Source organism: Podarcis raffonei, chromosome Z, assembly GCF_027172205.1.
Source record: "Podarcis raffonei isolate rPodRaf1 chromosome Z, rPodRaf1.pri, whole genome shotgun sequence".
NCBI classification, from domain to species: domain Eukaryota; kingdom Metazoa; phylum Chordata; class Lepidosauria; order Squamata; family Lacertidae; genus Podarcis; species Podarcis raffonei.
In genome coordinates, this window is record NC_070621.1 from 32,379,978 (window position 1) to 32,392,713 (window position 12,736).

General features: G+C 44.1%; 1 protein-coding gene across 2 annotated transcripts in view; it reads right to left on the reverse strand.

The window, feature by feature from the left end:
* F8 (coagulation factor VIII) overlaps positions 1–12,736 on the reverse strand; it is a 79,754-nt gene that overhangs the window by 63,550 nt on the left and 3,468 nt on the right. Inside the window, exon 2 of one of the 2 annotated variants that reach the window (XM_053374721.1) lies at positions 12,022–12,196. Coding sequence is in view for 1 of the 2 variants with exons in the window: in XM_053374720.1 (XP_053230695.1) it covers positions 7,467–7,600 (134 nt within the window). In the remaining variant the exon portion in view is untranslated. Of the gene's footprint in view, positions 1–7,466; positions 7,836–12,021; positions 12,197–12,736 lie in introns of those variants that run through there. The other variant, XM_053374720.1, reaches the window with a different exon arrangement.

The window sequence follows — 12,736 nt, forward strand, 5'->3', positions numbered from 1 at the left end:
ATTTTTGTGCATTCTAGATAGCTTCTCAGGAGTTAAATACAGTGGTACCTTGGTTCGCAAACGCCTTGGTTCCCAAACTCCGAAAGGTGTTCCAGTTTTTGAACGTTTTTTGGAAGTTTAACGTCTGATGCAGCTGTTGGCTATTGTTTCCAGGGCGCCTCCACCAATCAGAAGTTGTGCCTTGGTTTTCAAACATTTTGGAAGTCAAACGGACTTCTGGAACGGATTAAGTTTGGTGCTTTTGTTTTTGCTTTTTATTTTGTGTTTTTGAGGCTTTTTTAGTTAATTTGTTTTTGTGACTGTGTGAAACCCAGTTCAGCTACTGAATGATTGATTGATTGATTGATTGATTGTGTGGCTGTGGAAATGGATAAAAGCCCCCCATCCAAACAATGACTATCATAAGTGCAGATAAGAAAAAATAATAATTTTAAATTTTATCATCTACAATGCTGTCTTATTTATTTTATAGTACAGTACATTGTTTATTGCTTTCATTTTATGGATCAATGGTCTTGTTAGATAGTAAAATTCATGTTAAATTGCTGTTTTAAGGGTTGTTTTTAAAAGTCTGGAACAGATAAATCTGTTTTGCATTGCTTTCTATGGGAAAGCACGCCTTGGTTTTGGAATGCTTTGTTTTTGGAACGGACCTCCAGAACAGATTAAGTTTGAGAACCAAGGCACCACTGTACCAACAGTACATCATTTTATTTTTAAAAATGCTTTAGAAAGTGTGAATTAGGCATATTCACCTTTAGATGCAAACTTAATCAGATTTTCCCTCCTTCCTTACTGGTTGCTGCTATGCAAGTATCTTTGTCCAATTACTTTTTTAAATTTTTTAAGTTTCTCTGTTGATGGAAAAGGATCATCATTGGCACATGCTTTCCCACAGAGCCAACATGTTTATGTAAGGAAAAAAAGAGTCGCACTATAAGGGAAAGAGATAATGAAACCCTGTTATTACTGTCTTATCACCAGTGTTATCTGCAATGTTTGGAGGCTCACACTGAGCATCCATTAGAGGACAAGAAGTGTTGACCTGCGGAGAATGGACTTGGCAGGCCAGAAAGGTCGCTGATCATATTCCTTTGGGATGACTCAGACTGGCCAAGGAAATCCGGAATTTAGGAGCAACTGGGAAAACAAGCAAGTGGAACTGTGGATATCAAGTCTAATAGTCTAATTTTGCATGGTACAAACAGTGCTGCTCCCACCAAATCAGAGCTCTAACCAAACTGAGAGTCCAGCCCTTCAGGGAAAACTGCCTTACTTGAAAATCTACAAATGATCTTGGTTCAGCTGTGATGCCATCAGCATCCCAAACACAAAAGACAAAGCAGAAGGGAAGGAGATGAGAGCTCTCATAATCAAACACCAAAAAGATGCTTGGATCAAGGGAGGAAAAAATCCCAAAGCTGTTTCATCGAGAGTTTTCCTACTTCCCGGGGTCAGCCCTAGCTTTTTGGGTGGGGACTCTTAGCTACGGCACAGAGATAACATGACAAATTCTTTGCCTGGAACACTCAGAGTCATTAGGCACATTTGGTCTGTAAAGTTTCTCTTGAGATGCCAAAATAAACAGGCCCTGCCATTGTATTGAAGTTTCCCATCACAGCCTGGCCCTCCTTGCCTAGGAAGTAGGAGCTGGAACTTTCAAGCTCAAAGACAAAGCAGTTCATTCCCCTCCCTCTTCTCACAAGGACAAGGAGCAACTGTACCATGCACATAGGAGCCAACTCCTAGGGGCCAAGGGGTCTTCAGGCTTCATCCCCCCCAAATAAAGTATTTGAGGGGGCTGGGTCCCTCCAAAGTTGATGAGCATTGCCATTCAAATGTGTGCCACATCATGTTTGTGTGCCACAACATGTGATTGATGTGGGGTAGGGCTTACCCCCCCATATTTTATTCAAGTTGGCACCCCTGGCTGCACATGAGGAGGCCTTTCAGCAGTGCGAGTCAATGTGGTAGGGAAGGGATAAAACAAGTGTGAGCAAAGCCGTCCATATCCATTTCTCATTTTTCCAGTCTTCAGTTCTCCACATTTCCACGTCAATTTGAAACAAATTAAAAACCCTCCCCTCAAAAAATTCACCAGCATTTTAGTGTACATTTCTTCTAATGCACACATTTGTTTGCAATTTTGCCTAGTATGCTCATTTTTCACAAAGCATGCAATACGGTTTTGTATGTCATTTTTCCTAATAATTTTTGTTATGCAGACCTTACCCGCAATATATGCATTTTTCCACACATTGCTTGGCTGAAGAACTGCACTGCAAAATTTGGAAAAGTTTTGAAAATTTGGGAAATTTTGAAAGATGGCTGTGCTTTGGTTCTCATATTGCTTAGGTGGGCTTGTCTTTAAATGTGAACTGAATCCAATTCTTCCCTCATACCTTGCGTAGACTCTATACCATCTGGCTGCAGTGCAGAGAGAGAGAAACAAAACTGGGCTGTTTTTGTACCTGTTGAGAGGCCAGGTGCCTTTTACAGTCCCTAAATTACCAAAATCCCTAGCAGCAGCTATTCCACCAGTCTATCTGATCTGTCTGTCACAATTCCATCTGGCCTTTACAGTGGCACCTTGGGTTACATATGCTTCAGGTTACATACGCTTCAGGTTACAGACTCCGCTAACCCAGAAATAGTGCTTCAGGTTAAGAACTTTGCTTCAGGATAAGAACAGAAATCGTGCTCCGGCAGCGCGGCGGCAGCAGGAGGTCCCATTAGTTAAAGTGGTGCTTCAGGTTAAGAACAGCTTCAGGTTAAGAACAGAGCTCCGGAACGAATTAAGTACTTAACCCGAGGTACCAGGGTATATGAATTGTAGCTTTAAAGAACTTGTGTATTAAGCATTCATCCTGATTTGCACAAAGCTTACACAGAGGTTAAATTATGCCCCACTTTTACTGAGTGTGCACTGTATTCTGCTTTGTTTAAGGGCCAGGTATACAATGGTGAGCTTTGCTTGCAGGGTGTCGTTCACACATCTTTCTGTTAGTCATTTGTTCGACCCACACTGAAATGAACTTCCAGGGTGACTGTTCCCCCCCCCCCAGAAAATAAAGGGTTTGTCGTGCAAGGGTTACAAAGTGCTTCACTTCACTTAAAATGCACAAATCTAAAGTTCTGCCATGCACTTGAACTGCTCACACAAAACTGTGACTATCTGGAAGCACCTTGACTTTGCTCTTCCTTGCCCCCCTCCCAATCCCTTTTCCTTCTGTGTCATGTATTTTTAATAAACATATTTTTTATTAAAGATTTCTTGGTTTACAACTGTATGTGCAATGTCTCCCCCCCCCCCCCAAGTTTCATTTTCTACAGATCAGTTTCATTTGTTGAGACATTAGTGTTACATTTGGAATACAGTGGTACCTCGGGTTAAGAACTTAATTCGTTCTGGAGGTCTGTTCTTAACCTGAAACTGTTCTTAACCTGAAGTACCACTTTAGCTAATGGGGCCTCCTGCTGCCGCCGCTGCACAATTTCTGTTCTCATCCTGAAGCAAAGTTCTTAACCGGAGGTACTATTTCTGGGTTAGCGGAGTCTGTAACCTGAAGCGTCTGTAACCCGAGGTACCACTGTAAAAGGGGGAAAGAGGTGGAGGGGGGAATGGTGAGTGGGGTGGGGTCAGGTGGCAATGCTTCTATTCTACTTAGTGTATGTGTGGGGTTTTGTGTCAGTGTCACTTGCGCGGGTTCCCTTCACTATTCACTTGTGTTTCTTTGGTGGTGAGAGAGGTTGGGGTTGGCCTAGGGTGTGGTTGTTTGTTTGTGATTGGCTGTGGTGAACTTAATTTTCATGTGTGAGTAGGGTGGGTGGGTGCTTATTAATCAGGTTAGCCATACTGAATCATATGCTGTTGGTGGATTCTTGTTGTTGTCTTCTTGGGCTGTGTATGTGATAAAAGGGAACCATACACATCATATATTTGAATTGCATTTAAAGCACATGACTGCTCCCAAAGAATCCTGGGGAACTGTAGCTTATGCATCACTGAGTGACAATTTCCAGCACCTTTAGTCACCCAGGACAGCACTACAGTTCCCAGGATTCTTTGGGGGAAGTCATGTGCTTTAAATGAATATTGTAAGTGTCATGAGTCCTGTGGCCCTGCCAGTTTCAGAACTGAGGCAGTAGCTGCCGCAAGATGCGGAAGAATAGTAGGATATGGAAGGAGTAGCCCAAGAGGGATGACAGAGACCCTGTTATTTTGCCTTTAGAGGTTGGGGATGGAGAGGCAGTCACACTGGCTCTCTGAACTCCATCTCATTGCTGAGAACCCAATACCACCTCAGCTACTGCGAACAGGCCCACAACTCTCAGAGAAACGTGAGCCTCCAGATGCATCAGACTTGCAGTAAGAAAGAGTCCCACGAGTACACAAGCCACGTCTCGCCTTTTTAATGCCAGGAGTGTTGGGATTGTTTGTCGAGATATCTTAGAAGCTCTTGATACATTTAAGCACCTGACGAGAAACACCAAATGGCACCACCTCCCCACCAGGGAAGAAAGGGCAACATCAGGATCTGCTGCCCCTGTGGATTCTACCACCTGAGGCGGTCACCTCACCTTCCTTAATGGGTGGGCCGGCCTTGCTCACATCCCATCTCTGACACCTGATGCTGTTTCTGAACTCTCTAGTCATGCCTTAGGAAATCTCTGCCTATAGGCTGATCTGTAACATTGCAAGCTTTCTTTCTTATTCACACTTAAGAGTCTCTGTGGTAGCTTTTGGGATAAGAGCCAGGACAGTAAGCCTGAGGGCATGGATTTTCTTACTACTGATCTGTATCTCTGAAAGCCTTTCCGGCAGCACAAAATGTGTTAAATAAATATATGTCTATGTTCTGTGCCAAAAACAGCAACATTCTGAGACCTGTATGAATCAGGAACTCACAATTAACTGTACTGTTCATTTTAATGTCAATGTGGTTTTTAAACATGAATATAGTAGGCTGGGTTACAACTTAAGCTGGGTTATGTTCTTAGGATCACACCTAAAGACAAAATCACACATAGGACTCAGCTATACAGCTGCAAATACAACATTTTAAAAATGTGTTATAAAGGGCAATATAAAAACGTGACACTAGAGGATGACAGTGAACTATGCAAAATTCAATGTATTTTTCAAAACTTTTTTAAAGAAGGCATTTTCACAGCATTTTTAATATGTGTGTAGATTCCACCATAGACAAAGCCCATAGGGTTCAACAGTGGGTGGGATTGCCAAGGTATTTTTTTCCAGAATCCTGCCCCTTTCCGACCCCATTCCTTTTTTTAATTGTTAAGCTTAATGCACAAAAGTTAAATGCGCACAAGCTGCAGAACGTAAGAAATGAGTATGTTTATAAAGTTTAAAAAGCCAGTGTGGTGTAATTAATTAGAGTGTTGGGCTAGGGCCTGGGAGACCAGGATTCAAAACCCAATTTAGCCATGAAGCTCACTGGGTGACTTTGGACTAGTTACTTTGCCTCAGCTTAACCTACCTCACAGGGTTGTTGTGAGGAAAATAATGGGGAGTCAGGAGAACCTTATATGCCACTTTGTGCTCCATGGAGGAAAGGTGGGATATAAATTAACTAAATTTCAGATATTGGGTGTCACCTTAGAAGAGGCATTGCCCCTTCATTTTCAGTTCGGAGGAGGAAATGCTTTATTCTGACCATGCCTACTGCAATGGTACAAGCACCGCCCAAGTATGTTTTTCTCTCTCTTCAAAACTATTGTTTTGGTATAAAATAAGCAGTCTGAAACCCACGTAGTTGCTTGACTAACAGTACACACCTAACCATTTCTCTACTGAGAAGCAAGTCCCCTTGAATTTAATTGAACCTATTTCTAGGTAAGTGAAGTTAAACTCACTCACTTACCGTACCTGCAAGAAAGTCCCACTGAACACACTTTCTTCTTTTTCTTTTTTTAAAAAGAAAACTAAGATTCTCACAGTGCTGAATTCTCATCACAATGTAATACAGTCATGCCTCGGGTTACAGATGCTTCAGGTTGTGCGTTTTCAGGTTGTGCACTGCGCCAAAACCGGAAGTACCAGAACGGGTTACTTCCAGGTTGTGACACTCGTGCATGTGCAGAAGTGCCGAATCGCGACCCACGCGTGCGCAGACACGGCACTGCGGGTTGCGAACGCTGCAGGTTACGAACATGCCTCCCGCGCAGATCGCGTTCGTAACCCAAGCTTCCACTGTAACACAATATATACACTTCCCAACTTATGGGTTCCAGAGCTGAACCCTTTGATGATCCAGTTTAGTTCTTCTTCAAATCTCCCCCCCCCCCGCCCCGTGCCCTGTCTGCCTCCCAGCCAGGCTTGCATATACCATTAGTCCTCAAAGGCACTGCTTGAACTACCTTACAGGATTCACAGACTACAGGATTGCCAAAAAATTTTTGCTAACACCAGTCCTGTACTTTGAGCAGCATCCTGACAAACAGACATTGCATGCAACCTTTCATTGCATGGGGGAAAATAATGGGGGGAGGACTCCACCTGTTAACATTATGTGTGTTAAGCTGCTCTTAAAGGTCACTTAAAGGCCAAGCCACTTAAGAAATGTGGCAACCCAAGGCTAAAAATTAATACCTGACAGGCTGAAATGGCGGCAACTGGAATCCAGCAACACCTGGAAGACCACAGGTTCCGCTTGACCATTTTAACGAGTGATGCCAGGGACTGCCTGCCAGAATGAGGCTTCACTTGTCAGGCCAGCAAAATGCTACTAGCAAAATCATAGGAAAACTGAGCTGGCAAACTTAGATACAGACAGAGACCCCGCACATCTACCCTGTTGGTGCCATCAGAGCAGAGCTCTGGGGCAGAGGTCCAGGGTCCCATGCAGCTGAATGAACAAAAGCACACACACCCTCCATGCAGCAGGGATGGCTTCTCACATTTTGAAGGGGACAGACATTGCCATCTATAGAGCACCTACACCAGAGCTTTCCAACCTGTGTGTCGCGACATGCTTGTGTGTCGGCTGCAGTGTGTAATGGTGTCATGCGAACGCTCCTCATGCTCCTCCCAGGAATGGAAAGGGGTTAGTTTAACGTCTGGTTTGCTAGTAAAACTGAACTATTGTGTCGCGAAATGATGCACATCTAAAAAGTGTGTCACCAACATGCAAAATGTGGAAAGCTCTGCACTGCACAGTAAGGCCACTAAGCCCAGAGTCTAAAATCCCTTTGCAATAGCTAGATAAGCACCATACCTTTAAAAGACATTCAAAGCACCCACAGAATCCTGGGAACTGTAGTTTAAGGGCATTGGGAATTGTAGTTCTGGGAAAGGTCAGTTCCCAGGGTCCTTTTTTTGTGTGTGTATGGGGGGGTGTTGAATATGCTCTGAAGGTATGGTACATACACAGCCAACATCACCACAGCATATAAACATAAAGAAACAGGGAAGCAACTATGGATGACAAATGGACTATCTTTACCCCTTCTGGCTGCCAGGCACATAGTCCCAGTCTGTCTCCACTGCTCCGATGTAGTATCTTCTGGTGATGCCAATGCTCTGCTCAAACAGGCACCACAGGATGACGATGCAGCTGCACAGGGGCAGCCTCTGCATGGTCTAGTGTGTGTCGAAGAGACTCCAGAGGCAGTTCCGATTCAAGGAGAAATCTAGGAGGAGGTAGGTGATGGTTGCCTGACCTATTTAGCAAGCGCCATCCTCAACGAGGGAAGTGAAGGCAGGCCACGCAACAACTACAGGTTTGGGCGAAGCTCTAACAAGTTTTCAATATGCGACCGGATAGGGAATCACAGTCACGCACACAGACTTTCAGTGTGCTGGGATGTGTGAGTGAGCAACACTGGGTGGAGAGCAACAGGATGGAGAGGGGAAAAGCCAAGGGGGGGAAAGGTTGAGCAAAGTTTAACCTCTTATTCGCTGTCGGGACACCAGATCCAGGATTAGGTTAAGAATTGGCTCTGATAGACAAGGCCAAGACTCATCTAATGCATCTTTCTCCAACAGCAGCCAGCCCTTGTAAGTCTGCAAGGATGAACCAGCCATCCTTCTTGTTTCTTCTCCTTGCATCTGATATGCAGAAGTATACTATCACAACAGACAGTAGTTCTGCTAGCCAATAGCCATGGACAGATCTGTCCTCCACAATTTTATCTTATCCCTTTACAAACAAACAAAATCATAAGAGCATTTCTCAATGTGTTCTGAAGGTTCCACATGACCCAGTCTGAGGGGCAAGCTGTGGCAGCCTGGCTAATGGTCAAGTATGATTGGGGGTGAAGACTCTCTCAGAGATACCTGATCTGCCATTGTCAGAGTCTGTTTGCCTATGAAATTCATTGTGTCCTCCACTGAACAATCTGGCGGACTGCTGCAACTTGCAAGTAGGTTACAGAACCTCTCTCTCAATAACTTTAATTATAAAAACTTTAAAAGGACAACATCACGTGCAAATCATATTACAACAACACGAAACATATAAAAGAAAAACAATCAAGAACAGTCACCAAAATGGCTTCCTTGAAAACTGAGGGTAGTACCAAGCAAAGCAGGCGACATAACGTTATAAAAGAAAGAAGAGGAACATCACCTTGTTAAACTGGCTTGGGTGAAGGTAGCCTGATTCCGAGCAATCAGTCAAGTGAAATCATCTGTCATAGGGGTTGCCAAATAAGTCATGCTTCTCTGGGATAAGTGGCATCATACAGTGGTACCTCGGGTTAAGAACTTAATTCGTTCTGGAGGTCCGTTCTTAACCTGAAACTGTTCTTAACCTGAAGCACCACTTTAGCTAATGGGGCCTCCTGCTGCTGCCACACCGCCACCACACGATTTCTGTTCTCATCCTGAAGCAAAGTTCTTAACCCGAGGTACTATTTCTGGGTTAGCGGAGTCTGTAACCTGCAGCGTATGTAACCTGAAGCATATGTAACCCAAGGTACCACTGTACGTTGTTTGTTCATCTGCTTCACAAAAGACATCAAAGTGGTAACAAAGTCCACACTGAACCTCTTTGAAAGCCATAGCCAGGTGCAAAAGGGAAGAGTGGGCAATCTTCTCTTAGAACCAAGGAACATGGTGCAAATGCTCAGGCCTAGTATTCGTTTTCAGCACCATAACTGAGCTCACATTTGCACAAAAAACCATTCCTGGTTTCTTCACACACACGTTTTCTACATCTCAGCATCATAATTAGGGCTGGGGTTGGGGGAGGCCTTACCTTTAAAACAACTGGAACTCTTTTCCCCTAGTGCAGGGGTAGGGAACCTGTGGCATCCCATATGCTACTGGACCACAATTCCCATAATCTCTGACCATTGACTTTTGCTGGCTGGGGCTGATGGGAGCTGGAGTCCAATAACATCTGGAGGCCCACAGGTTCCCCACTACAGCAGTGGCATGGACATCCGCATTCTTATGACGCTTCTGTCACCACCTCAAAAAATTTTTTTGCCCTTCCAGTCTTACGGCATGTCTACCCTGACTTATGGGATTATTATACTGTTGATCCAGTTCAAAAGTTCAGCAGGGTTAAAGCTTCCTAATCTCCTCAGGGTCCCAGTCCAGCTCTCCCCCTCACCTGCATTCAAAAGCTATTTGTGTTTTTAAAAGCCATTACTAATTGCAGTGAATGTCATCCCCTTTACTTGGACCTTTATCCACACTGTACACCTAAAGCTCATTAAAAGCACATGGCTTCCCGCAATGAATCCTGGGAACCGTAGTTTACTCCTCACAGAGCTACCATTTCTAGCACCCTAAACAAGTTCATCACATCCACACCATAAATTTAAAGTGCATGTATAGCACATAGATTCCCCCATAGAAAACATATGTGGTGAGTCTGGAATTAACAGGTTTTTCTGAGTCAGTTTTCTAACAAAGAGAGATGAGAATGGAGGAATTTCCCCCAGAAATGTCTACTAACTTTTTTCATGGTCAAAACAAGTCCTCTTCCTCCAGCCTAGGAAAGGGCTGATGCCAGATGATTCACCAAAATGTTTTATGCAAATCCTCTTTATATATTTTTTATATTAAAATGACTGTTTAAAAAAACAGAGTTGCTTGTCTCAAAGTATTTTTGGAGTACTATGAAGCATAACAGGCAGGACAATGATGGCTAGGGTCTTGGCTTCTCAAGCAAAGGAGAAACACAGGGCAAGGTCAGTGGGGGGGATGAAAGACCTATTTATGGTTCATTTCAGACACAGTATTGTACTGCCTGCCCCAACTTAAGAAAAATCCTCCCTCTTTTAAGGTGCATTTCAATCTTGCCCACTATGTCAAAAAGGTTCCCTACCCCTGGACTACATAAATAAAGATATCTGTCCAAATCTTTTGCCAGTCAGATTTATTGGATAAGCTCAAGTATTTTGAAAGAGGGCAAAGAACTTCTCTCTCTCTCTGACCCCTTTCCGCACACCATGCATAATTTTATAAACCTCAGTGATTCCTCTCCTCTCCTGAGTCGCCTCCCTCACCCCAAATTCAAAAGCCCCAAATGCTGTAGCTTTTCCTCATAGGGAGGATGCTAGTCGTTATATCATGTTTCTCCAACAATCCTGTAATAAATATAGCTGTATCCATTGATGGCTGATACATTTTCAGAGAAAGGAAAAGTTGTTCTTATTTAGAAGTCAGCACATGGCAGAGGAAACTGATATGACTATAACATAAGACAGAGAAGACTTTAGCAATGACTAACTCCTGAGTGGTGGTTGCCCCAGATACTGATTCTTTAAAATTTGAAACGAATGAGTCACGGGCAGGCATCAGCACCCATCCTTGTGCACCTGGGAGAGTTGATTGGCACCAACACCCGTCTTGGTGCCTGCAGTATGGGCAACTACAAGCCTACCATGTTAAATTTCCCAAAATGCCCTGGAGAACCCACCATGGTAGCACTTCAGAGCATTGTGGGAAATTTAAAATGAGTTACCTGGTGGGCAGCTACACAGCTCTAATTGAAGGAGTGATTCAACTATTGGTGGGTAAAACCACTTTGGAGTTTCCCTACTGGGCCAGGGGGATGGTAGCAAACAATGCTGGGATAATGAGGGGCCCTTCTGAGCAGCTGCCTTGGCCGTTGGCCAGTGCCTGACCTAGCTGAGTACTGCCACTGGACCTTTCTGGGAAAACTCACTGCTTCGCACTATGGAAAGGGCTTCTTCCAGCCTGCAACACCTGCATAAGGTGTTGCAGTCTATATATATAAAAAACTCCATTTGTGAAACTTTAGAGGGTATGCATTTGAGCTGTGTGGGTTTCCTTTGCTAAAAGCAAGAAAATTGAGAGTTCACCTGCCAAACCACATAAAGATCGGTGGCTGAGGGAGGCAGTGGCTTTTACCACTTTCCTTCCCATAACTCTATCCGTACATGGGTTAAGGGTACTTAGAAAGCATGGGGGAAATTGCTCAAGGCAATGAGCTAATCTTACAGGGCTCCTGAAAATGGGCCCCAATTCTTTTTCTAGGGACTCTCCCATCTGAGTAAGTCAGAAGTGAGTCAGAAAGTTCACATCTCACAAGCCACCTACACCTTCCTTCTGGTTATCTGGGGGAAATGGCCTTGGTAGCAATTGTCATTCATCACTCAGGGAATGGAGCCTATGAGGGGGATAACATGTTATTGTCCTGAATGAGGCAGAAAAAAACACCCACCAAAAATGATTAATAAAACATGGAATTTCCCAACAACCATATCAAAATGCGGACTGGGGGGAACCTCATTCTGTTCAAATTTTTGTCCTTGTTTTGGTTTTGGGTTGGTTGGTTTTCATTATTTGCAGTAACCCATCAAGTTTAAGTGAAGAAGGAAATTGTTTAATGGAAGGGTGTGTGGCTCTAGCAAGGTAGAGTAAAATCAAATTGCAGAATATAACCTTCATATTAGACTCTGGAGAAGGAACTTCCTGAGGCTGCGTACACACCATTCATTTAAAGCACATTTCATGCACATTCACACATAGAATCCTGGGAACTGTAGCTTAGCCTTCACTGAGCTACAATTCTCTATTACCTGAGTCAGGGAGGCTGTGGAGCACCCTTGCTTGGATGTAGTGGAGGGCTGGATGAGGAGCAATAAGCTGAGTCCCTGTAACTGAGAGCAGCGCTGGCCCAAGGCATTTTGGCACCTGAGGAGAATTCCAAAATGGTGCATCCTCTCCATCAGGGAAGAAGGGCTCAGGGAAGATCTACATCAGGAACAAGGGCGGGGGAGGGGGAGAGAGAGAGAGAGAAAGATTGACATCAGGATTTGCAGTCCTGGTGGACCCTGCCACCTTAGGCGGTCACCTCACCTTGTTTCATGGGTGGGTTGGCCCTGGCTGGGAGGCTCCCAAATCTGGGAATTAGATGTTCTACCTATTGTGCTGGATTGTATGGCATTCACTTTGAAGTTGCAAGTGCATAATTTGGTGGGGTGCTCATAGATCCAGCCCTGTCACTAGAAGTTCAAGTGGCCTCAAGTGGTAAGGAGCACCTGCTGCCAGCTTTGGGTGGTTCACCACCTACAGATGTTCCTGAACAGGGAAAGCCTGACTACAGTGTCCTGTATATTGGTAACCTCAAGTTTGGATTTGTGTAACACACACTGTGTGGGGCTGCCTTTAAAACTGGCCTAGAAGCTGCAATTAGTGCAAAATATAGCAGTGAGTCTGCTCTGTGATACAGCCAGCGGAGAACATACAACACCCCATCTGAAAATATTGCAATGGCTGCATTATATGTTGAAC